Source organism: Chenopodium quinoa, unplaced genomic scaffold (genome assembly GCF_001683475.1).
Source record: "Chenopodium quinoa cultivar QQ74 unplaced genomic scaffold, ASM168347v1, whole genome shotgun sequence".
In the NCBI taxonomy this organism is placed as follows: Eukaryota; Viridiplantae; Streptophyta; class Magnoliopsida; order Caryophyllales; family Amaranthaceae; genus Chenopodium; species Chenopodium quinoa.
Genome location: NW_018745067.1, coordinates 717,236 through 742,204, shown reverse-complemented (window position 1 = coordinate 742,204; position 24,969 = coordinate 717,236). Strand labels below are relative to the sequence as shown.

At 32.6% G+C, this 24,969-nt stretch overlaps 4 protein-coding genes across 7 annotated transcripts; all 4 read left to right on the top strand.

Moving 5' to 3' along the window:
- Positions 1-434: 434 nt before the first annotated feature.
- Positions 435-8,064, top strand: LOC110709417. 2 transcript variants are annotated; one of them, XM_021887640.1, is made up of 10 exons: positions 441-741; positions 1,528-1,588; positions 5,826-5,930; positions 6,030-6,206; positions 6,303-6,550; positions 6,645-6,860; positions 6,950-7,033; positions 7,116-7,229; positions 7,326-7,691; positions 7,830-8,064. In XM_021887640.1, the coding sequence occupies exons 3-8, from the start codon at positions 5,828-5,830 to the stop codon at positions 7,185-7,187; spliced, it is 900 nt and encodes a 299-aa protein (XP_021743332.1). In that variant the 5' UTR covers positions 441-741; positions 1,528-1,588; positions 5,826-5,827; the 3' UTR covers positions 7,188-7,229; positions 7,326-7,691; positions 7,830-8,064. The 2 variants fall into 2 exon arrangements, with proteins under 2 accessions (XP_021743333.1, XP_021743332.1); XM_021887641.1 differs by lacking the exon at positions 6,950-7,033 and having other exon boundaries at positions 435-741.
- On the top strand, positions 3,176-5,718 carry LOC110709416. 3 transcript variants are annotated; one of them, XM_021887638.1, is made up of 4 exons: positions 3,176-4,163; positions 4,255-4,560; positions 4,658-4,712; positions 4,825-5,718. In XM_021887638.1, exons 1-4 carry the CDS (start codon positions 3,247-3,249, stop codon positions 4,834-4,836), a joined length of 1,290 nt encoding a protein of 429 aa, XP_021743330.1. In that variant the 5' UTR covers positions 3,176-3,246; the 3' UTR covers positions 4,837-5,718. The 3 variants fall into 3 exon arrangements, with proteins under 3 accessions (XP_021743330.1, XP_021743329.1, XP_021743331.1); XM_021887637.1 differs by having other exon boundaries at positions 4,817-5,718; XM_021887639.1 differs by having other exon boundaries at positions 4,255-4,543; positions 4,817-4,832.
- An 8,603-nt stretch (positions 8,065-16,667) lies between the features above and the next one.
- Positions 16,668-20,795, top strand: LOC110709415 (laccase-17-like). The gene is made up of 6 exons (XM_021887636.1): positions 16,668-16,944; positions 18,453-18,604; positions 18,723-18,967; positions 19,168-19,296; positions 19,391-20,356; positions 20,537-20,795. Exons 1-6 carry the CDS (start codon positions 16,810-16,812, stop codon positions 20,665-20,667), a joined length of 1,758 nt encoding a protein of 585 aa, XP_021743328.1. The 5' UTR covers positions 16,668-16,809; the 3' UTR covers positions 20,668-20,795.
- A 1,531-nt stretch (positions 20,796-22,326) lies between these two features.
- On the top strand, positions 22,327-23,892 carry LOC110709392 (F-box protein At5g07610-like). Its single transcript, XM_021887605.1, has 2 exons — positions 22,327-22,836; positions 23,084-23,892. Exons 1-2 carry the CDS (start codon positions 22,327-22,329, stop codon positions 23,756-23,758), a joined length of 1,185 nt encoding a protein of 394 aa, XP_021743297.1. The 3' UTR covers positions 23,759-23,892.
- Positions 23,893-24,969: the final 1,077 nt, after the last annotated feature.

Genomic DNA, 24,969 nt, shown 5'->3' with positions numbered 1-24,969 from the left:
GACGCTGACATTAGCGCCAGGCGCCAAGCTTAGCGTCAGGCGCTAATGCTAGAGTTTGGCGCTAACTTACACTACAACAAAAAGCACTCTTGTGCCCCTTGAGATCGATTCCCCGCAGTCAATACGCTTGTTTAAACTCTTCTGGTCTCTTTCTTTCTTTGATTCTATTACCGCAGGAGTGGCCCGGAATTAGCCACGGGAAATCAAATAATTGTGGCACAAGTATTTTTTGTAGCCATGAGAATATTAGTGGCAAACTTTACATAAAATTTTATAAAGTTTTAGCCACAGTCAATTTATCCCGTGGCTACATTTTAGCTAAACAAGCCCACCAAAAATGTAGCGGGAATTTTCCCTCCTATAAGCAAGTCATAATTTTAGAGGAAAATTTTCAATGTAGATAAAACGCATCACTTAACAGCTCATTGTTGATAAAGTGATGTTTTTTAAGGACATATATTCTCTCACATATAAAACCTAACTTTCTTATTATATTTTTTAGGATACTCATACTCTAGAAATTTCCCACTCTTCCTCACTTACCGCCATGGATTTAATTCCAATTTCCTCCTAGGTTGTAAAATCCTCTCCCTTTTCTTGAATTAAGAAACAAATTTCACAAAATTAATGGTTCATTACTTCAATTTTGGGAAATTCTTTAAAAATTGATGCTTTGGGTTAATTTGGTACGCTGACCACTGGGACACGCCGGCTCAGAAATTCATTTCTTCCTTTCTTTTGGCGAGTTGTTCATCTTCCTCCTAACTTTAGTTTCTATGTCAAAAAAACCTTACTTTTGAATTTCTGGGTATTTCATTTTAGATTGAATTGGGAACATGGTTAATCATTATTATTGTTTAGTTTGATGGGGTTTGTTTGATATGGGGTCTTTAAAATTAAGAAAATTCCATGGATTATTATACAAGGGGTTTATCTCAAATCCCACTGTTAGTTAGGGGATATTGTTCATATTTTATTTACCGATCTACATTTTTAGAGGCTATATTATACTAGTTTTTTTTTTAAAAAAAAAATTAATTTTTTTAAAAGATGCTCTATTAAATCTAATTCTAATAAATTGCAACATGCAGTACATAATCAGTAAATGCTCTTTATTTTGGTTTTGTTTATTATAAAATTTGCTTCATTGTAATTGGAATTGTTATAAAATACAAAGATATAGCAATTACAAAGACACTAAGTTCAAGTTAGAAATGAAGTGTTGTTTGTTAAGATGGTGGTAATGTAAGAATTTACTTGATTCTCATGTTCTGTCATAGAGTTTGCTTTGTATGTTTATAGATTGCCTAACTTTAGTAAGTTGTGAAGTATTTACTTTACGCACATTATTTTTTATAGTGGGTTACGGTGGATTAGTTTAGTTACATGTCTAAGATAATATAATATCTAATTCTTATTTTGGCCATATATAATTTATTTTTTTAATCACTAAAGATGCAAAGTTTTGGCTACATATAGTTTATGAGATGATTGCTTTTTTAACTAATTCTATCTGTTTTGTTGTAGTTTATCTTTGTGTCATTCCAACCAAATTTATAATATCTACTTTGCAGTGCATTTGGATAAGGTATAGTCAACCTTTCATATCTTTGTATTCTATAAGATGTCTATGGATCACCATCTTTTAGAATTAATTTTGATTATGTTTGACATATTATAACATGTTTTTCCTTTTAATTGATCATTAATTATTGTTATATATTAGGAATTTGATTGATCATTTGCCACACTACATGTTAAAAATGTTATAATGTTAATGATGTGGCCTACGTGATTAACAAGGCCTATTGTTCTATATTGTTTTCATTTATCTTTCCTATTAAATTTGTAATGATATTTATTTATTTATTTATTTATTTATTTATTTATTTTCAAGATGGATTGTTCTGAAATATTGAAGAAAAGGTTGGAGTGGATGTTGTTACTTGACACACTTTGTCCTTTATATAGAATGGGAATAGAAGAGTTTCTTAATTTTGCCTTTTGTGATTTTGACGATGAGGATGAATTGTCTTGCCCTTGTAAAAAATGTCATTTTTCTGAACACAAGAACAAAGACGAAATGAGAGCTGATTTGTTGGGATATGGAATGGTAAAATCATATGTACGTTGGATATATCATGGGGAGTATACTCCAGTACCAAAAGGGCTAAAAATGATAGTACGGAGCATTTTAATGGTGACATGTTCCAGATGATTCATGATGCATTAGGACATCCTGATGATAATCCCTTTGATAAAGATGATATGAGTGATGACATCAACATATCTAGTAATAGTCACAAAGAGCCTAAGAAGCCTAGTCTGACACATGAACAATTTGAAAAATTAATAAAAGATGCTGAACAACAGTTGTATCCTAGATGCAATGGTTTCTCAAAGTTGTCATTTGTGGTTAATTTGTTTCAAATCAAATGTGTTAATGGTCTCTCTAATAAGGCTTTCACTAATATAATGCAATTAGTAAAAAAGGCTTTGCCTGAAGGTAACACTTTGCCAACAACATACCATGATTCAAAGAAAATTATTCAAGATTTGGGCCTTAGTTATGAAAAAATTGATGCTTTTGAGAATGATTGCATGTTATATTGGAAGGAGAATGAGAGTCTTGAGACTTGTAAAGTATGTGGTTTGTCTAGATGGAAAGTAATAAAAAATGTCACCAAAAATCATAAAAAAATTCCTCGCAAGGTACTACGTTACTTTCCACTTAAGCCTAGGCTTCAAAGATTATTCATGTCTTCTGATACTGCAACTGATTTGAGGTGGCATTCTGAGGGTAGAGTAAAAGATGAAATTTTGCGACATCCTGCAGATTCAGAAGCTTGGAAGACCCTTAATAAAATTGATCCTACTTTCAACTCTGACCCACGTAATATTAGGTTAGGTTTAGCATCTGATGGCTTTAACCCTTTTGGCCAACAAAGAAGTGACTATAGTACATGGCCTGTTGTGTTATCTGTTTATAACTTTCCTCCATGGATGTTTACTAAACAACCTTATCTGATGCTATCTTTGTTAATTCCTGGGCCAAAAGCTCCTGGGAATAATATTGATGTGTATCTTCGCCCCTTAATTGATGAGTTGAAAGATTTATGGGAATGTGGGATTGAAACTTATAATGCATCTAAAAAAGAATATTTTGTTATGCGTGCTTCTCTTTTATGGACTATAAATGATTTTCCAGCGTATGCGAATTTGTCTGGTTAGTCTACTAAAGGTTATATGGCTTGTCCTACTTGTGGTAAGGGTACTTCTTCCTTTAGATTGCCTAATTGTAGGAAAATATGCTACATGGATTATCGATGTTTTTTGCCTCTTAATCATAAATGGAGGGATAGCAAGACATTTGATGGAAAAGTAGAGAGACGACCAGCTCCTAAGCCTTTGTGCGGAGATGAGATGTTAGCCCAAATGAGTGGACTTGAAGATTTAAAATTTGGCAAAGATGTAAAACATCCAAAGAGAGCTGATAATTGGAGAAAGATTAGTATTTTCTTTGAACTCCCATATTGGAGTCGACTTTTATTGCGTCATAATCTCGATGTAATGCACATTGAAAAAAATGTTTTTGATAACATTCTTGGCACATTGTTAGACATTCGAGGCAAGAGTAAAGACCACATAAAGGCTAGACATGATTTAAAAAAACTCCGAATAAGAAAAAAGTTGCATCCAAAGTTGATTAATGGGAAATGGCATATACCCCCTGCTATGTACACATTATCTCCTGGTGAAAAAGATAAAGTGTGTAAATTTTTGGAGGAAGTTAAAGTTCCAGATGGTTATTCCTCAAATTTTTCCAAATGTATTAAGAAGCGTAAGGTGTCTGGTCTTCAGACTCATGATTGTCATGTTCTTCTACAACAATTATTGCCACTTGCCATTAGAGGGATATCTTGCCAGCAAGTGTATGATTTAGTAGTTGAACTTGGTATTTTTTTCAAGGAGTTGTGTTCGAAATCACTTAACGTAGAGGATCTTGATTGTCTGGAGAATCACATAATTGTGACTTTGTGCAAATTGGAAAAGGTTTTTCTTCCATCATTCTTTGATGTTATGGTTCACTTGTGTGTACATTTTGTTGGTGAAGCAAAAATTGGAGGGCCTGTTCAGAGTAGATGGATGTATCCTATTGAAAGGTATGAAACATTTCTTTTGTTTTGATTTTGATAATTAGCACATTTTATGACTTTGCCTCACTTTATTTTATATGCATATAATTTTATGCAGATTTCTAGGGAAGTTGAAAGATTATATTCGTAATAAAGCTCGGCCAGAGGGTAGTATTGCAAAAGGATATATTCTCGAAGAATGTTTATTTTTTTGCTCAAAGTATTTGCATAATGTTGAGACTAAATCTAATCAACAAGAACGAAATTCTGATAGTGTTAGTGATGATTATGAGGGTCTTTCAATATTTGCACCGTCTGGCGTTTCACTTGGAAAAGAAAAATCAAAGTGTCTTACACAAGAAGAGTGGGAAAAGGCTCGAGATTATGTTTTGAAAAATTGTGATGAGGTCCAACCTTTCCTAAGGTAATATTTTTTTTTCTCTTACGTTACTAATTTTATGAAATTAGTAACTATTATTTTAATGCAATAGCTAACGACAAAAATCATACATTTTATGTAGAGAATATGAACAAGGGCAGAATGAGAACGAGTTTTCAGAATGGTTTCGTGAGCGTGTATGTTTTTTTATTCAACATCTATTCCTCTTATATTATATATTCAATAGATTATATATGAATTTTTCATTGTAAGATTTTTTTTGTTGATATCCTATTTATAGGTGAACAGTTTGCCGGATAAACATAGTTAGGTGGCAAAAGACTTGCGATCATTATCTTTTGGTCCTTTGATGGGTGTGGAGCGTTACAATGGATATATCGCTAATGGTTTTCGATTTCATATAAAGGCACTTAAAGAAAGGCGGACAAATCAAAATAGTGGAATATTAGTCGAAGGAGCTTCGGATGCAAGAAATTTAGACTATTATGGTGTTTTAACTGAAATCATTTCTTTGCAATATTTGGATGGTAAACGGGTGGTCTTATTTAATTCTCACTGGTGGGATGTTAGTAATTTTGGAAAAGGAATTAAAGTGGATAAGCATAACATTGTGAGTGTAAATACAAAGAGAAAATTGCAAACTCATGAGCCCTTTGTTCTTGCATGTCAAGCGCAACAAGTATTTTATGTTCGAGATGGTTTTGATCCAAATTGGCTTGTTGCTATTAGAACACAAGCGCGACATAGCTATGATGTATCATCTGAATGCACTTTGAATCAAGATAACCAGGAAGATGATTTAGATGCTTGTCAACAAGATGAAATAAGGACTCCAACTATGCAATCTAGAGAAGAGGATGGAGACATAGTTCAAATTTCTGATGACACGCGTGATGATATTGAAGAACTGGTTATTGAAGCTACTAAGGATAATGAGCCTAAAGATGAATGTGAATTGTTCAATGATGATTCTGAAGATGAGTATGATGAGTTAGAGGATGAGATTGATGCTGAGAATAGTGAAAGTGACGTTGATTGTGATAGTATTGGTAGTGATAGTGATGATAGTGACTCTTAATGACTAATGCCATGGTTATTTAAATGTGCTAATTGTTATGTTTCTCTTGTTGTAAGAGATTGTTTCTGAAGTTTATATTATTGTAGTGCTTGCACATTTGCTTCCCTGTGGTTTAATATTTTTTGTTAATTTATATAACTACTATGACAATATTAAGTTACAGCTGTAACACATGGGGTATAACTATAATGATTGTTTTCATTTTATCTAGTTATGGGCAGAACAAAATATTTTCCTACTTCTTCTAGGAACTCTCAAGATAATACCCATCTTGGAGATAATGAAGATGATCAAGGGGTGATGGCTGCTAATACATGTAAGTACCTTTATTTTTGTAAATTACTATTATTATTTAAGCTATACTAAGTATGAATATTTATGCATGCATATGTTGTTTTTTTTTTTTTTTTGAAAGCTACTACATTGGATTCTACATCAAGAAGAAATGAAAATACAGCTAGTGTTGAGGGTTTTATTGAACTTCAAGAACCTGTTGAACCATTTAGTGAGGATGATGAAGAAGCCAATGATAATGACCTGAGGAGTGTCCAGATGGTGGCTACACAAACTTCTAAGGCGGTTGTTGAAGCATGTATGTAGTCAATTTATAAAAGTGTATGGTGTTGATTTTTATATCTGATACCATTCTTTCAAGTTGATATATACTAATTTTACTTACCTTTTAAAGCTCAACATGGTCGTCCAACAAAGAAAAAAAGAGGGAATGTTTGCTGTAGAAAACTCATAAATCTAATGCCAGGAGAGAAACTACATGTGACATTTGATAAGGATTGTCGCCCGATTGGTGAGAATTCTTCTTTATTTACATATTTTTTGGGTCAAACCGTTCGAAATCGCACTTGTTGTCCTTTGGGAGTTCCAGAGTGGAAGAACATTGAAGACCATTATATTGATTTTGCATGGAATGTTGTGCTGGTATAAATTATTTTCAACCTTATTATTTAAAGGTATATGTGTATGTATATATTAAAGATGATTCTAACTTATTTTCTCATCACCTAATACCTAGGAGAAGTTCACAATGGATCAACCAGAAATGCGCAAAGAGTTCATTCTCAGGCATATGAATGCACTATATCGTGACTACAGAAGGAAGTTAAAAGCTATATACTACGACGATCCTGAATTGATTAACCAAGTACAGAGGGAAAAAAATAAGCCAAAAAATGTTGCAAAAAGAGATTGGTTATACTTGTGTAAACTTTGGCACTCACCAGATTTCAAGGTAACTCGTTAGTGTCATTAATATACATTTCAGTTCTTATCTTGTATTATTATATGACAATTAAATACAAAGTACATTTCTTGTTATAGAATCTAAGTCAAAGGAATAGATCTAGATTGAAGATTCCTCACTACTCAAGAACAAAAAGCTTTGCTCGAATTGCTGATGAATTAGTACGTATTATACAACTACATGTTTGATTTTTGTCTGATCATACTTTAGAAGTTACAAAATAACAAATTATCTTTATTGCAGAGAAAGAAACTTAATCGAGAACCTACTCGCGCTGAAATTTCGATTGCATCACGACAAAGAACATCAAGTTAACCTGTTGATCCTGTGAAGTTTGCTGAAAACTAGGAGATTGTGGTATGGGTTATAAATTGTGAACTCTTATCTTTTAAAATGGATTTTATGATAATGTTAATGATTTTTTAATCCACTTGATTGTCCACTTAAATGCAGTCAAAGTTGAAAAACTCCATACAAGAGAGAGAAGATGGTCATAATAATATGTCCGATGAACAAATTTTTAAGGAAATACTTGGTGAAGAAAAACATGGATATCTGCGTGCTTATGGAAGAAATAAAAGCATTACAAATCATTTTAAAGAGAAACCAAGTCGTATCAATCTTGCTAATCAGGTTATAGAAATTGAGAAAAAAGCTGACGAAAGAGTTGAAGAAGTTAAAAACGCCATGGAAGAAAAAATAGAGGAAAAATTAGCTGAACGTGATCAAATGTGGGAGGAAAGGTTCAAGAAGTTGTGTGAGAAGCTTGGAGCACCATCAGCAAACCATGATCATTAAGACAACTTAATTTGATCACTAGTAAGTTTTTTTTTACCAATACTTAATTACATATCTTTTACTTTTAAGGTTTATATGGAACACCAATAATTAAAATATTTTACATTTTTAACCGCTTTTTTCTTTTGTTTTTTTTTTTTTTTTTTTTTTTTTTTGTAGGGATGACTATGTCAAGAACTTAGGAACTTACTGCTTCACCAGGTTAGATGATGTAGGGGATATAAAAGGCCATTGAATTAACAATATTTTTTGAGACATTATTGACAAATGATATCTTTTGTAAAGCATGACTTTATAAACTAGTGATGGTATGATGTAATTTTTTGGGATTTTAATTATTTGGTATAAATATTTACAAGTATAAGTTAATGTTATTTTTATATGTTTAATTTTATATCTTATAAATATAATATAATATAAGTATTATATCTCTACCACAAATCTCATACAAAATGTGTCTGTTAAACTAGTTGGACATTACAGATTTTTTTGGCTACTAATTTCCATGGCTAAGGTTGTGTCAAGGTATTTTATTTAGCCACAAGACGTGTTATGGCTATGTAAATGGTTTGAGGTATGAAATGTTGTGGCAATTTCACTTGATACACATAAATTTATCTGTAGCTAATAATGTAGTCTTTTATTATTTATTTTTTTGTTTGCCATAGGATTGCTTATGGCTAATGTAATATATTAGCCATCATTTACTTGTGCTCAGTAGGCTATTAGCCACAAGATAACTCGTGGCTAATTGTTACTTTAGCCACAGGAGAACTCATGTCTAAGTGGTAAATTGGCGATGGGAAAAACCATGGCACTAGTTCATGGATATGCCATGGGAGTTAATATACCAGTGGCTAGAAAGCTAGCCTCAGGGTTTTGTGCCACAGCATACCACGACCAAAATACCCGTGGCTAATTACTTGTGCCATGGGAAATTTGAAGGCTAGCCACGGATATACCCATGGCACAAGAAGGTAAATGTTGTAGTGTTAATTATTGACGCGTTTTCTGAAATCAGATTGTTCTGATTAAAACTCTAAAAAAGTCAACAAAAGTCAATTTATCAATGCCAATTGAATTAGGAATGAAAAGAACCTTCTAGAAGAATCTAGAAGACTAAAACCATTCCTAATTGCATTAGGAATGATAAATCTATATTAGGCCCTCCTCTAGATCATTGGCTGCATATAAGGCTCAAATCGGGCCCAATTTAGTAAATTGGTCATAACTTCCTCAATATTCATCGGAATTGAGCTTATAATATATCGTTGGAAAGATCTTTTCAACCTATATCCAACTACACTACTATTGGACTCATATCATGGACTAACCAAACTGGATTGACTGTTTTCTTAAAATAAGTTTTTAAAAGCAGAGAGAAGAGAAAAGAAATTAAAACTATCCGCAACACTAGACTTTCCACACTTTCACTTCATTCGATTACGATTCGACATGAAAGGTACTCATCACTGGGTTTGGTTTTGGGGAGACAGAAATGGGTGTCTACAGTTAGAGATGACCACAATGAAGGCGTGTGGGTTGACAAAGAAAAAAAGGGGAAAAAGAGAAATCGTGGACACAATAAGTCCTTATGTATTTGAGGTGTGTTTCACTTACTAGGTGGTAACATTAATTTTCAAGTCTTACTTTGTTTATACAACTTGATTTATAAATGTTTTCTTGTCAAAATCATTTCTCATTACCATATATATATTAATATTTAATTCACGTTATGGTTTTTATAGCATTTTATTTAGTTAAATAATCAAAGTGATTTTTTCTTTTTATCTTTTCAATAGGTTGATGGCTCGAAAAAAAAGCAAGTGCGTTAAACCAAAATTTCTGACAACAATGAATGCGAGGAAGAAAGAGGTCGCATGGTGCTTAAAATGGTTGGAAAAGCTATCTATGTTGGCTCCAAAATCCCTTTACAATGGCATCCAACCAAAAAAATCCCTATTGGGAGTCATAGAGTTCATTTTTCCACCTATATTGGTGTAGTTGTGCGTGAAAGAGTAAGTACCACCTACAACAAGTGATTAGATGTTCCACGAGCAGTCATATATCATTTGTATGACAATATCTCGGTAAGTAAACTGAGTTCATATGTTACATAATAAAAAAAAAGTTTAGGGTTATGTATATAGAACCAAGGCTAAAATAAGAACTAGGAACTAATCTAGGCCCTTAGATCATGTTAATCCGACGGCTCACATGCTTCATGTGTCATTAATGACATTTTTGTAATATTTGAATGTCACAATCTGATTCCCAATTTCATTTCTAAAAAGTAAATAAAAAGTTAGTAAAAGTAAATGAAATCAGTCATAAAGTAAATGAAATTGCCTTAAAAGTTTAAAAACTGGAAAAAAGTTGCAAAAAACGCATAATTACGAAAATGCCATTAATGAATGCGAATGAAACGTGAACCACCAGATTGAGTGCGATCAATGGCTGAGATTGGTTCTTAGTTCCTATTATTCACCTTGGTTCTCACATGATCTCAATTCTATATATATATATATATATATATATATATATATATATATATATATATATATATATATATATATATATATATATATATGACATTATATGAATGTAGAGGGGGTTTTATGTCCTTGAAGGTCGCAAACGATGGATACTAAATCGAGCTTGTGTTCGATGGAGAGCTTTCAAGACTAGACTAAGACTTAGGTGGTTGTATCTCAAAGATGGATCAATTAACAATACACCACCTTTGAAATATCCTTTTATAACTCCGGATGATTGGGGGGCATTCATCACAACTTGTAGTTCTAATGACTTCAAGGTGTTAGTTCATCATCATGGCATTACCTTTTTATTTTATTTTTTGTATGCCTTTATAAATTTAATTTTTGTGTAAAATAACTTTGAATGTGAACTTAATTGCAGAAATTGAGTGAAAGTAATCGTGAAAGGTCTAAAAAGAAGACCTCAAAATATCGAGGTGGGAGACTTGGCTATCAATATTTTGAAGAAGAAATTGTAAGTATATGTTGCTTTTATTCTGCCCTTAATATGATCTATACTAAAGTGCCTTCTGTGATTTTGATTGTTTTATCTTTTTGTTGTACTTCACCTCAGTCTTGTTGATGTCCTGCTATCACTAAGCCTTCTACATTGTTGATGTCTTGTTGTCACTAAAATTTGCTTTTATTCTGTCTTGTTGTTGTCCTTCTGTCACTAAAATTTGCAGCCACCTGTTGTTCTGTTTTATATATGGTTGATTGAGTTGCATTATCATATATGAGTGTTGATCTTAAGTTTTGATGATGACTCAAGGAACCTAAGCAAACCCATAGGGGCTTTAACTTTTGTCTATTAGCTTTGATATATTGACATGTTTTATATGCAACGAAGTTCTAGAGTTAGAATGAAGCATGGAACAAGTCTAAAGGATGAGCTATGGACGAGCATAGAAGACAATCAGAAGCCAAGTTCCTTGAGTGAGAAACTGAAGCTCCAGAGTCGAAGCTTCACTGTGTTCCAAGGAGTCTATTGTATCTTTATTATTTATTTTAGGCTTCTTGTATATATGTTAAGTACATTGTTAATTGATAGGATTTAAGTAGATTTAATTTCAGTTTATAAAGATTTTATTTTTCCTTTCTTTAACAAAGATTTTATTTTATTTCGGAAAAATATCTTTTAAGTAAAATATCTTATTTCTTAAAAGATTTTATGTTCTGATTTTATCCTAACATTTTGAAAAATCTGACTTGGTAAAACTATTTTTCAAACGGCTTTTACTTGGTAAAGGAGGTTGAGAAAATATAGGAACCACTTCCTTGCTGTGCGCTTCAGCTTGTTGCCCAAGCATCCACGAACTGCATTTCCTTATTTCATGGAAGTTGTGGTATAGTGGGAGCTAAGGAAAACGTAAGGTTTTCAACTGCTTTCCTCCTGTATAAATAGGATTAGTTTTCTGTTTTGAAAAGTACACTTGAGCATTACGATTCTTAGCTTTTCTAAAAGAGTCAAAAATCCACTTAAGTCCTTGAGTGTCTTTGTACTTAGCATCTTAGTAGTTTTATATTAAGTTGTATTGGGGTAGAGTTTGGGTAAACTCTAGAGTGTGAAATTGCTTTGAGTGAAGCAAGGAGAAAGAGAGAGATTCGAGAGCTCAACAGATTGAGGGATCAGTTGAGGGGGAACTTAAGTTCGTAGAGGAACTTGAGTTTAGAAGTCTTAATTTGTAATAGGTTGTTTGCCCTATTATTATAAAGAGTTGTGACTAAAATCCCTTGTGGTCGTGGTTTTTCTTCTTGATTAGGGCCAAGAAGTTTTCCACGTAAAATCTCTCTTGCACTTTAAAGTTTTGTTCAAGTTTCTTTAAGAATTCCGCAAAAATTACCCTAGTTCCTCAACAATACAATTCACCCCCCCTCTTGTATTGTTCATTCGAGTCAACAATGAGAGTTTAATGACATATATAGGAGGTGTCTTGATCTTGGTCATGAAAGTTTAGCTGATATTGTTAAGGTTAGAGGCATATGGATAGCTCTTTTGTTTCCCCTAAAGCTAGAGAGACTTTGTTTCTTAAAATCTTGGATAAGGCATGATATGTATAATATCAAGCCTCTGCTGAGTGTGAGTCTTTGATATGCCTGAGTTCATATGCCTCATGTTTTTCTCCTTTATACCTGGTAATCATCTTTGTTTCGGTTTTATGCTTGTTAATATTGGCATTAGATTCTTATTGGCATTAGATTCTTATTGGCATTATCTATCTTGACAACACACAACCCTTAATGTTAACTCCTTCATGAAAAGTACAAGTTGCTTATTGCTGCTGTAAGTATACTCTGATTTAACTCATAAGTAGAAACTATAGTATTGCTATTTTAATTTAACGAGGTTGATAATTAACATGTGTATCACTACTGATTTTGTTAGATGATGCATACTCCTACTGATGATATCTGCCATTGTTTCTGGTTTGATTTAGTTCATTAGTGTCCATTGTAAATAAGTGTCCTAGTGTGGTCCTGTGGCTGAAGTAGTGGAACTTGAATATATGCTATTTTGTTCAACCTCAAAAGTAGGTTCTGATGGTGCTTGCTTCATATATCTAAATTAAAAAAAAAAAGTAAAATCTAAGGTATAGCTTGAAAAGCAACTTTATGTGACTGAAGGAAAATAGGAGTATATCTATCGTAAACTCATTAGTAGAATTCTCTACTGCTTTTAATCAAATTCAGGTGAACAAAATATGATAAAAAGATAAACTTGCACCATTGGTGAATTCCCCCCTCCCCAAATGTATGAAGATAGGATCTGTAGTGAAATATGAAGCAGGCTAAGTTTTTAAGATGGTAAATCCTAAAAAAAAAAAAATTACTGCATCTCAAATGACACTACTAATGTAACTAGTTGTTTATTCTAAAGTTATGCCATATATTGGACCTATAAATAATGTTGCATTATTTTAGATTACACATTTCATTGGGGATCAAAGAATCTTGTCTGTATTTAGTAACAAATAGTAATGTAAGGATACTATTGTGCTTAGTTTATTGCTAGCTTAATCTTACATATTCATACTTGCTCCACTATCATTTGATACTCTCTATCTAGATAGGAAACCTGGAAGTATGGAATTTCTCTCTTTAGGATGAAGTAGTGTGTCAAGCTTGAAAAGCTATCAAACCCCTTTTCCATGAACCTCAGTACTGACTTAAACTGCAATCACAGAGTAGCTTATATTGTTACTTAAATTGCAATCACAGAGTAGCTTATATGAGATGAGAGCATAACAAGGGAAGGGTGATTCTTGGATTTCAGTCACTGGGATCTCTAGTTTGGAGATTAGGTGTTGCTAGATTTATACCTGCATCTCTACCATCATGTAGCATGTGAATTTTATATTCCCACATTGAATTGTAGAAGGTAATGGCCTTATATGATTGTCGATCTGGCTAGTAAAATTCTAGTTACTCGGCTGTAAAATTTGAAAAGGTTTCTAGCATCTTTCTTCCATCAGAGTGCTTACCAATGAGCAACATAGTACAAAAAAATAGCAAATTATGGTTACTCTTACCTCTTAACTTTGAATTTCTCACGCCCTTTCCAACATTATCTCCATGAAATGCATCAAAGAAACAATATAGTTCCAGTAAATAAACTGGAATTGTATGAGAAGGGGGATTACTCTGATATTTTCTGCTTTAGTGATTATTGCATGTTTGTGTTAGGTATATACCTTTTTCAAAGTAAGTTTATTTATGATTTTGTATTTTCACGTCAAGAATGGAGTTCTGACCGTTGACAATCCTGCTGATAAAGAAATCCATGATGCAATAGTAAGTTAGCAACAATCTGATGCAATTTCTTGGTGTTTTGGTAAACACCATAATGTAATATAAGTTCCTTTTCGGCTAAAAATAGATACTAACCCTTTATGATCTTGGCCTCGTTTTACAGATTAGATTGGAGGCCCAAGTACAAAAAGGTGAAATAGTTGCTACAGGTCGAGATGATATCTTGTCAAGAGCTTTAAACAAACCAGAGCATGGAGGTTCTGTTAGGGATGTTGGATCAGACATAACTAACAAGGAGTACTTTGGATACAACAAACCAACTGCACCTAGCGAATTACATGCTAGAATGAATGCGATGAACTCAAGGATGGAAACAAGGATAAGTATTTAGGAAAAGATTTTCATTACATGATTTAATTTCTTGAAAATCGGTTAACAAAAAGATATTATTCTTTGACATAATTTATCTTTGATAAATTTCCTAAAAGATTTTCTTCTAAACAGATTTCCTTAAAAACTGTGTTTTTGGATTTAGGAAAATTAAATGTTTATCTTTTGAAAACCCTACTTTCTATACAAGCAAGTCTTGTAAGTTTATGCGTGAAGAAATCGAAGTGTGTTTAATTGTGTAAGTTTGCCAAGTCTATATCTTTGTCATATTAGTTTCGGGTTTCATGCGTAGCTTGCCTCTCATATATTAGAGTCTATACTTTGTAATTGGTTGGGTTCTTGGGTGTGTGTGCGTATTCATCTTTGCATAGAATACTGTGAGCTTCTAGATTGAAGTTGAGTGAGTAGTACTCAGTGAGTATGAGTGAATCTAAGTTAGGGACTTAGATTGGGTTGGTTAAGGTCTTACTGTGTAGCAAGTTCATTTTGTAATTTGTGAGTATATGTCTAATTATAATAGGTTTGTAATTGTGAAGTTTGCCCTATTATAGAGCATTGGTTTGGTTTGGAAATCCCTTAGAATGGTCGAGGTTTTACTTCCAGTTGGGCCTTAAAAGGTTTCCTCGTAAAATATTGTGTGCATTGCAAGTTCCTTTACACTCTGTTTTACATTCCGCAAAAAGTTTTCAATAGGAACTCACATACAATTCACCCCCCCTCTTGTAGTGTTCGTCTCAACTATCACATGGCAACCATGTAAAGTAAGAGGAAACACGAAGAATAATTTAAGAATATACCCACCTCTATAGAGATCTTCATGGGCTTGATTGGACCGAACTAGAAAAAAAATACTCCCTTTGTCCTAGAATAAATGAGACTTTGGATTTTTTTTTTCACAATACAAATATTAACTTTGACTATAACTTTTTTTTAGGGGACTATAACTTTTTAATAATATTATAAAGCATCTTATCATACAATATGTTGTTAAATAGATATTCATATAAAGTTTCATAATATAACTTCTTAAATAATTTTCTTTAATATTTAAGTTTGTATAAAATTAAGGTCAAAATAGTGTATCGACATGTATGCAAAGTTTAACCGTGTCAGTTGTTTTGGGCCAGAGGGGGTGTTAGTCTATTTTAGACCAAAGCTACTTATCGGCCCAAGTTTTGCCCAAATCCGAACAAATTTCAAGTCGAGCTAGTTCTCCCTGTTGCTTTTAATTTAATCAGTCTAATAACATGTTCACATTTACTGAATTGAACTGAACTGATTGGAGTTGAATTGAACTGAACCGAGGTGAAATGAATATTTGAGAGAAGGAAATTAGGAGGTGGAATGAAGTGAAATTAAGCGGAAGGGAACAAGCCCTAACTCTAATCATCTTAACTTGACAAATTCGAACCTTATAACCTTTAGGGTACTTGTCTGGTTTACCAAGTGAGTTAATTCTTAGGTTTTAAATTTATGACTTGATCGATATGTATTTGTACTTTCACCAAACAATTGATCAATCTAATACCTTGTACGAAGTATATTTCTTTTTGTTATTAATACCTTGTATATTGCTTGTTAGTGAGGGAAAAATTGTAGTGTGGTAAGAGATTGTTTTACTACAACACTTTAATTACTTACGTGCTAACAATTGTTATTTAATGTTGAACTTATATAACACCTTTACCCCATAAACGTAGTTATGAACGTAAAATAATACACCATACAATAATTTTACTGAGCAAATTCATCAAATAATTATTACGGAGTATAACTTGTTCACCAAATTATGTGACGTGACAAATATACTTGCTTATTCTATAATTTACATAAACAATTGTGAGACACGTTGAAATGCAAATTAAATGATGAGCTAGAATAAAATAAACAAATATATGTTTTTAAAAAAAAAAAAAAAAAAAACAAATATATAATCGGGTTTTTGTAGAATCTAGCCGTCATATAGTTAATCACAAACCACTTCTTATAATTATAAAGTTAGATAATTGGTTACTTTATATTCTACTCCAACTATCAAAAGTTTCTTCAATGTGCAAAAAGTGAAAAGCAATTAGTGAAATTTTAATTAATAAAATATATCCTTCAAAATTAGGAGATTAAGATCAAAATCAAAAGACAGTATGACTTAGACATCCTACTAAACTAAAAACTCAACAATAATCTGGTGATTTTAATGGTTTATTTGGTCGGAAGTTTCAATCTATACAGTTTATATTACTTGCATATGTTTTCATGTAATCACCTAATTTAATTAATAAAAGTCTACTTAATCTTTCTTCTAAAGTAACCAACTTAAAGGTTCATGCTACTTAGTTATATCATTATATAAACTACTTCATTTTCTCTCATTTTCATCACTCATTCAATACAAAAACCTCTTACAAACAAATTTAATTGACTGCGTAGGCAATCTTTTTGGCAAATAAATAAAAGAAAACAAAATGGGGTTTAATTGCTCTTTTCATTCATCATCTTGTTTATACTCTATACTCTTCTTACTAGTTTGTGCTTCCTGGCTTGGCCCTCAGCTCGCTCTTGCTAAGCATCGAGGCATAACTAGACGTTACAAGTTTGAGGTACGTACCTAGGGTTCTTCCTTTTTTCCATCCTTTTCTCTTAGGGTTATCGCATAAGTTACATGTCATTTTAGTTTAATTTTTTATATTGATTGCATCAAATAAAAGTCAAGACGAGACATTTTATGTGCAAATTTCTTAAACATGACTAATTTCCGTCACTTCAACCTTCCAACATCCTAAACATCTATTTTGTGATAGTTTGGCCTTATAAGTTTGTATTCGACTGAGGCTATCAATATGTTTTATAACAAATTAACAAGCTTAGTGAAAAAATGAACTGAAATCATATAACTAATATATAAAGCTAAACTTTTAACCAGGTCACGTGGCAGCGACACTTGGCGTTCTAACTTTTCGTCAAGTGTCGTGCCACGTTGGATAAGTTTAAATAAAGTTCTTAAAATTATAATTTTATTTAAAAAAAAAAGTTATTAAATTATTATTTTAAAAAATTATCATATAAATTTATTTTTTATATCATAATATTTTTGGAGCAAAGAAAGCAATTCAAAGCGTAAAACATACATTTATAATATACTAGTTTTGTGTCCGTGCGATGCTCGGGTTGTTTATGGAATTTTAAGATAAAATTATATTATAATTCAATTTAATTGATTGAAAATAGAATTCTAAATTAACTTTTTTTTTCTACAAAGTCTATCTATATTTATGCAATGTGGTGTGACTCTTGGTGAAAAGTTAAAATGCTATACGATGTTGTCTTGTGCCCTAATTATAAGTTTATTATTTGGTATTTTATCGAAAATAAAACTCTAAACTAACCATCTTATTCTAAATTCTATCCTAATTTGATTGAAAAAAGAATTTTTAACTAACTTTTTATCTTATTAATCTATTTAAATCTATCCAAGGTGACACGACACTTGGCGAAAAGTTAGAATGCCAAGTGTCACTATTTCGTGACCTGGCTAAAAGTTTAGCTTTATATATTAGTTATATGATACTAATCGGTTAACATAATATACTTTATAATCTAATTGAATTTTATTACTATGTAGACATGTCAATTAGGGTCGGGTCATGAGTCATCTCGGATTGGGTCACTTCAGGTTACAATTCAAGAAATTTTTAATCCTTGCCCAAAGTTTTGGGTTGAGAGTCAACGCAACGGATTTTGAACATTTATTTTATTTAATTTATTTGTTGCTAATTTTTTTAATTTTTTTTTAATGTATTACATCGAACATTTGCACCAACATTACCATTATATGCATACTAGATAACAAATCGTGCCAAAAGCACATCAATTCATAACTAATTTTATATCAATGATATACTTTAAAATTTGACATAAAGATTAAAAATTTATCTTAAAATTCAATAAACAACCCGCGCATCGCACGGGGCACAAAGCTATATATTATAAAGAAGATAGAGATTTTTCAAGGGGCCCATGTAGATTAAAAGATTTGCACTTATATATAGTTTTGCTTGAGTTATTATATTGATGCATTTTTGTATTTATTTATTTTTTCTTCTAATAGGTAAGGATGCAAAATGTGACAAGGCTATGCCAAACAAAGAGCATAGTAACTATAAACGGTCAATTCCCTGGGCCTAGAATTATTGCAAGGGAAGGTGACAGCCTTGAAATTAAGGTCGTTAATCATGTCAAATACAACGTTACTATTCACTGGTAAGTTTTAAATCAAATATAAGCTCAAAACTTATGTTGTTATATAAATCTCATATTGTAGAAATTTTAACTCAAGATTAGATGGATAATGAATATACTTAAAAATTTGTGAAAATAGGCATGGGATTCGACAACTAAGAAGCGGATGGGCCGATGGGCCAGCATACGTTACACAATGTCCAATTCAAACCGGACAAAGCTATGTTTACAAATACACTATCAAAGGACAAAGAGGAACCTTATTTTGGCATGCTCACATTTCATGGCTTAGGGCTACTCTTTACGGTCCTATTGTCATTTTACCAAAACGTGGCGTTCCATATCCATTTCCTCACCCCTTAAAGGAAGTTCCAATCGTTTTTGGTAAGTTTTCCTACACTACAAAGAAAATAAAAGTCCATTAACAATTAGACCATCATTATTTTTACAAAAAAGTTCTGATTATTACTCATGGATATTAAATTGTTTTTCCTAATTTTTTTATATTTTACAAATGAAACCTTATTTATTTAATTAAATGATTTTTTTTTTATGTAAACTAATGTTTTTAAATAATAAAACAGGGGAATGGTGGAAAGCAGACACAGAAGCAGTGATTAACCAAGCAATGAAAACAGGATCAGCCCCTAATCTTTCTGATGCCTTCACAATCAATGGTCTTCCTGGACCCTTATACAACTGCTCAGTTAAAGGTAATATATAATCTAAACTGTACATATAACTAAATTACTATGACTATATATTAGTACCTCACATCTAAAATCGCGCTACTAAACACTGCTGTAGATACATTCAAGCTCAAGGTGAAGCCAGGCAAGACATACCTTCTTCGCCTTGTCAATGCTGCACTCAACAACGAGCTCTTTTTTAGCATCGCCAACCACACACTCACAGTTGTCGAAGCAGATGCCATCTATACCAAGCCCTTTAAGGCCAACACTATCTTAATCACCCCTGGACAGACTACAAATGTATTACTTAGAGCGAAAAAACATCATCCTAATGCCTCGTTCCTTATGGCAGCCCGGCCTTATGCCACTGGACCTGCAACTTTTGACAATACAACTACTGCGGCTATCCTTGAGTATGTTCATCATGATCCTTCTCAAAAGCCTAAAACCTCTAAACTACCTCTAATCAAACCTAAGCTTCCATTCTTCAATGACACATCATTTGCAGCGAAATTTACTAGCAAATTAAGAAGTCTTGCAAACTCTAAATTCCCTGCAAATGTTCCGAAAAAAATTGACAGACATTTTTTCTTCACAGTTGGCCTAGGATTACTCCCCTGCTCTAAGAACCAAAACTGCTCAGGGCCTAACAACACCATGGTTGGCGCGGCAATCAACAATATCTCATTCGTACAACCTAAGACTGCTTTACTTCAAGCTCATTTCTTAAGACAGTCAAATGGGGTGTACACCTCTAATTTCCCAACAAAGCCACCCACTCGATTTAATTACACCGGTACTCCTCCAACCAACATTATGCTAACCAAAGGAACTAGAGTAATGTCCTTACCATACAATACAAAGGTCGAGCTAGTATTGCAGGACACCAGCATTATTGGGGCTGAGAGTCACCCTCTTCACCTACATGGCTTCAACTTCTTCGTCGTTGGTCAAGGGTTTGGAAACTTTGAATCTAAGAAAGATCCTACAAAGTTTAATCTGGTCGATCCTATTGAGAGAAATACAGTTGGTGTACCTTCTGGTGGTTGGGTTGCTGTCAGATTTCGAGCAGACAATCCAGGTAAATAAACTAACTACCAAAAATAAATTTGTTCCATAAATTTATAATAGCACAAATTTTATGTAACATATTTCTGGGCCTTAACCATCCGCTTAAGCTTTTGGTTGAGTTGATCCTTTAACATACTCGTACAAAATATTTCTTTTGTTGAAATGTATACTCACTTATGATTGCGAATAGGGGTTTGGTTTATGCATTGTCACTTGGAAGTACACACGAGTTGGGGATTGAAGATGGCATGGATTGTTCAAGATGGAAAGAAAAAGAACCAAAATTTGCCACCTCCACCAGCTGATCTTCCAAAATGTTGAACTTCTAGTTCTTTTAAAGCTAATGTAGGCTAAAAATAATAATAGCTTTAGTTTGATTTCATTGTTTTCTCTTTTGATTGCATTCTTTAAATGCCTAAAGGCATCACAATTATATTGTGAATTTACAATTCAAGTAAAGATCATTGTAAATTTCATATATTTTTGTCATATAAATAGAATTAGGCTTTCCAGTGTGATATGAAACAATTTGTCAATTTGTGTACATTTTGTTACTCCTATGTTTGTATTAGCATGTATACGAAGGTAGTCAAGAAAAACTTCAATGTTTGAAATTTCAAATTATAATTGTTGAAGCTCGTTTTCATATAGCTCGATCAATAATTAAAATGTAGTAGTTAATCATTTTACAAAAGAAGTAATGAGTTATTCTCCTTATTGCCCTATGATATTAAGGTCGAACCTTATTCAGTCTTATGAAAAAATCTCTCTCAACAAGCTAATCTATATTAAAAAAAAAAAAAAAAAAAAAAAAAAGGAATAGGTGGACCTAGCATGATTATGTAATGTTTTGAGGCTCATCCCATGCGTATCCGTGCTAAGGCCGGTTGCTCAAGTCAGCTTCAAATCAAATACTATAAATTATAAAGTGGCATAATACGCCAAGTCGCCAACGGAATGCTCTGATCTCATTTAGGTATAAAAAAAATAGTTAAGAGAACAAATTGGCGACTGCTAATAGTTTTTGTTTATGAGGGATCTATTTATTTTATTTCCGTTGACCTTTATTGGTAGTTTAAGTCAAACCAAAACTCATGTGGCTAAGCATACTGTATGACTACTTCTAAAATAACAAAGTAATCCATATAATACTTACCAACTAACCCCTGTATTACTGACTGAGTAACCCTATAACACTAACAAAATAACCTCTTTAACACTGACCAAGTAGCTCCTATTACACTAACAAACTAACCTCTGTTACACGGTGTGGCTAACCACATATGAGACTTTGTGTTACCCCTAATATAACCCCTTGTTCCTTTATAAAATGCTAATAGTTTTTGTTTGTGGGGGATCTTGGATTAATGGGGGATCTTTGATTAATACTACTTGTTTTTATTAATTTTATATTATTAAAATCCATCATCATTTACTGGTGAAATTGAGTAATAACGAGCATTATTACAAGTACACAGTTTATTAGTGCTTTGAACATTTTAAAATTTTACTACTCCATACTAATTTTCTTATAATAAACAACTCGCAGGCAAAAACTTTAGGCCAATTTTGACAGGTGTACAAGTCACAAGTTCACACCCCTCTATTATAAATGTATCTAGACATTTTTTTTTTATTGGACTAATTCTGAGACTGGACTTTATAATATATACTTCGTATAAAATTCAACCAATAAAACAAACTATAAGGCACAAATTAAAATAGACAATGTGGGAATAACACCTTAATATAGAACTAAGAATCTGCATTAGAGTTGAATGATTCATGTAGGAATCACATTCAATTGACTAATATGCAGCAATAAACACCCCATACAAAAATTTGTGGACAGATTTGTCTAAGAGACTGTTATAAAATGACCTTTAATATTAGACTAATTCACCTTATAAAACTGTCTATTTTGACCTTTATTTGCCTATTTATAGATATTTATAGATGTGTTCGTCATTAGGCTTAATCATGGCCAACATTAAGAAACAACCATCAAATCCAACAGATGCAGGGGAAGTCATTGCTAGCAACTACGACCTTACATCCCAAATCTTGCTACGTTTGCCATCGAGATCAGTTGATAATCTAAGACATACGTCGAAGCAATGGTGTTCGATCTCCTCTGATCCTTATTTCATTACTAGTCACATACGCGACAACCCTCCATTGCTTTCGGGTTTTTTCCTTCATTACTTCGAAAGGCCACGAGCTCTGTCCCATGAGTATGTCGCGGTTGAATCCATTGAAAAAACCACTGTTGGTAGCTCATTACAGTTTGTTGAAGCACAAAATTCCTTAGACCTACATATTTTACAATCTTGTAATGGTCTCTTACTTTGTTCTTTGGATACTAAATACTATATTTGTAATCCCACAACTTTACAAAGGAAACAAATTCCCCTGCCTAAAAGCTGGCTCACCTTTGGCACTTACGCTCTTAATTTGGCTTACGACCCCAAACAGTCACGTCATTACAAGGTAAATTTAAAATTCGATGTACATTAAATAATTTGTTTTTGTTTAGAAAAGAAATATAATTCAAATCTTATTTTATGTTACGGAGTTGGTTTTTTTTCCCTTTTTTCTTTTTTTCTTTTTTTCTGTTTTTTTTTTTAATTATACTTCGAATTTTCTTATGAGAATTGTTTTGACCAAAGTGTAAATAAAATGTATTTTATTATGTTGTTTATAAAGTCATATAGTTGTTTGACTCGTCTCTCTTAAGGTTGTTTATGTTAGGAAATTTTACGGGCTACAACCAAAGTACCAAATTGAAGTCTATTCCTCGGAGACTGGCTATTGGAATACCTCAGGAGAGCCTTTCATCGAAGAAAATGATATCGACTTCAAGCACGGGGTTTTTTGCAAGGGTGCCATCCACTGGCTCAAACAAACGTCTAGCTGCCTATATTTCGACATCAATCAAGGGTGCCTAAAGTCCACGCCGGAGCCACCGCGTACAAAGCAGTTTGATACGACTGAATGTGAGTACTTTGGTCAATCTAATGGTCATTTGTACTTAGTCGTAAGGAGACATCTTCCAAACTTTATGCTCTATCAAATGGAGGATGATTACTCGGGTTGGTCCTTGAAATGTGTAGTTGATTTGGATGTTTTGGCAACAAATTTTCCAAGTATGGCAAGGAATTTCTATAACACATCGGTTTTTTCTCGAATTTACGAGTGCAATGTGCTGTGTGTGGTAGAGAACGGTAATGAAGTTGATGAAATCGGCCATGTAAATCTTGTTGTATCCATTCCTGGAGAAATTTTGTACTTCAATCCTTTAACTAAGGCTTCAAAGAAAATCGCTCAGTTGAGAATTAGTCCATTTGATGAGTCTGTTTGGTTTAGAGACTTCATATTGCATGAGTACTTCGAAACCATTTGCCCTGTTTAGTTTAGTGTTTACGTGTTCGGCCAATCGATTGACCATATGAGTGTATGGTATACATAAGTGTAATTTTGTAACGCTTAATGTCAATGTCTAGAGAAATGTTTGTATCCCGACAAATGTTTATAAAATTATATTGTTTCATTCATAGTACCATACTCTATAATATCATGCACATTGACATGCAAATTCGTTACATAGTACTTCTTCCGTTTTCTTTTAGATGCAACACACACTTTTTCACGGTATTTAATTAAGAAATGTGAGGTTCACATGATATAATATACTTTAAAATAGGATGAGTGGTTGTTAGGAGTGTAATTTAGTGGGTCATGTGCTTTAAATAAAGGAAATAGCATAGGTTTTCCCTAAAGTAACTTTTCTTTTATAGTGTGTTACAAGTATTGTGACATTTTCTTTTTAGGGAAGTGTTGCAAGGAAAAAAATGGAGGAAGTTGTGGAATTATATATTTGTTATCGTTACCTCCATTACCTAACTAGCATGCATGTTGTTAGCGTAAGTCATGATGCTTGTTATTATATTCGTGAAATTTATGGAAAAAATCATATATGCCCTTTTTGATGAAGCTTCGGGATAAATTTGATTATTTTATGTAGTTGACTAAGCAATTAATTATTTGCATGACATCATCCACCCCACCGTTCCTATAACACCAAAAAGCATAGATCTATTCATAATAAAATTTCTATTCCGCAAGCATAATCTACTCTTTTCAATCAATTTTTGAAAATGATAAACTATTTTTTGGACCACGGTGATGCCCGGCGTTCGTATGACAATAGTTATGATCGTATTTCAGTAATTCGGTATGTATGAAAAATTGATAGTGGTTGATTGATTTCTGATAGTTATAATGGTTTAATGTAATTGATTATGTAGTTTATGATTGACTCATTATTTTTAAGAAATAAAGTAATTCGGTACGTATGAAAAGTATATTCAACTTATTTTTTTCAATCAAATTAGTATTATGAAAATATAAATCGAGATAAATCTAATATAATCGTGCATGACTATAATACTTTTCCTTAGAGGTAGATAATAAATTAGTCATTGAAATTTTGAAAAATTATGTATAATTCAAATAGTTACACGTTAAAAGTTATAGTATTATTTAAAGTGTTTGTCCAGGTTTACTAGTTTAAACATACTACCACCCAAATTTATGCGAAAAAAGCCTTTTTATATATACTAG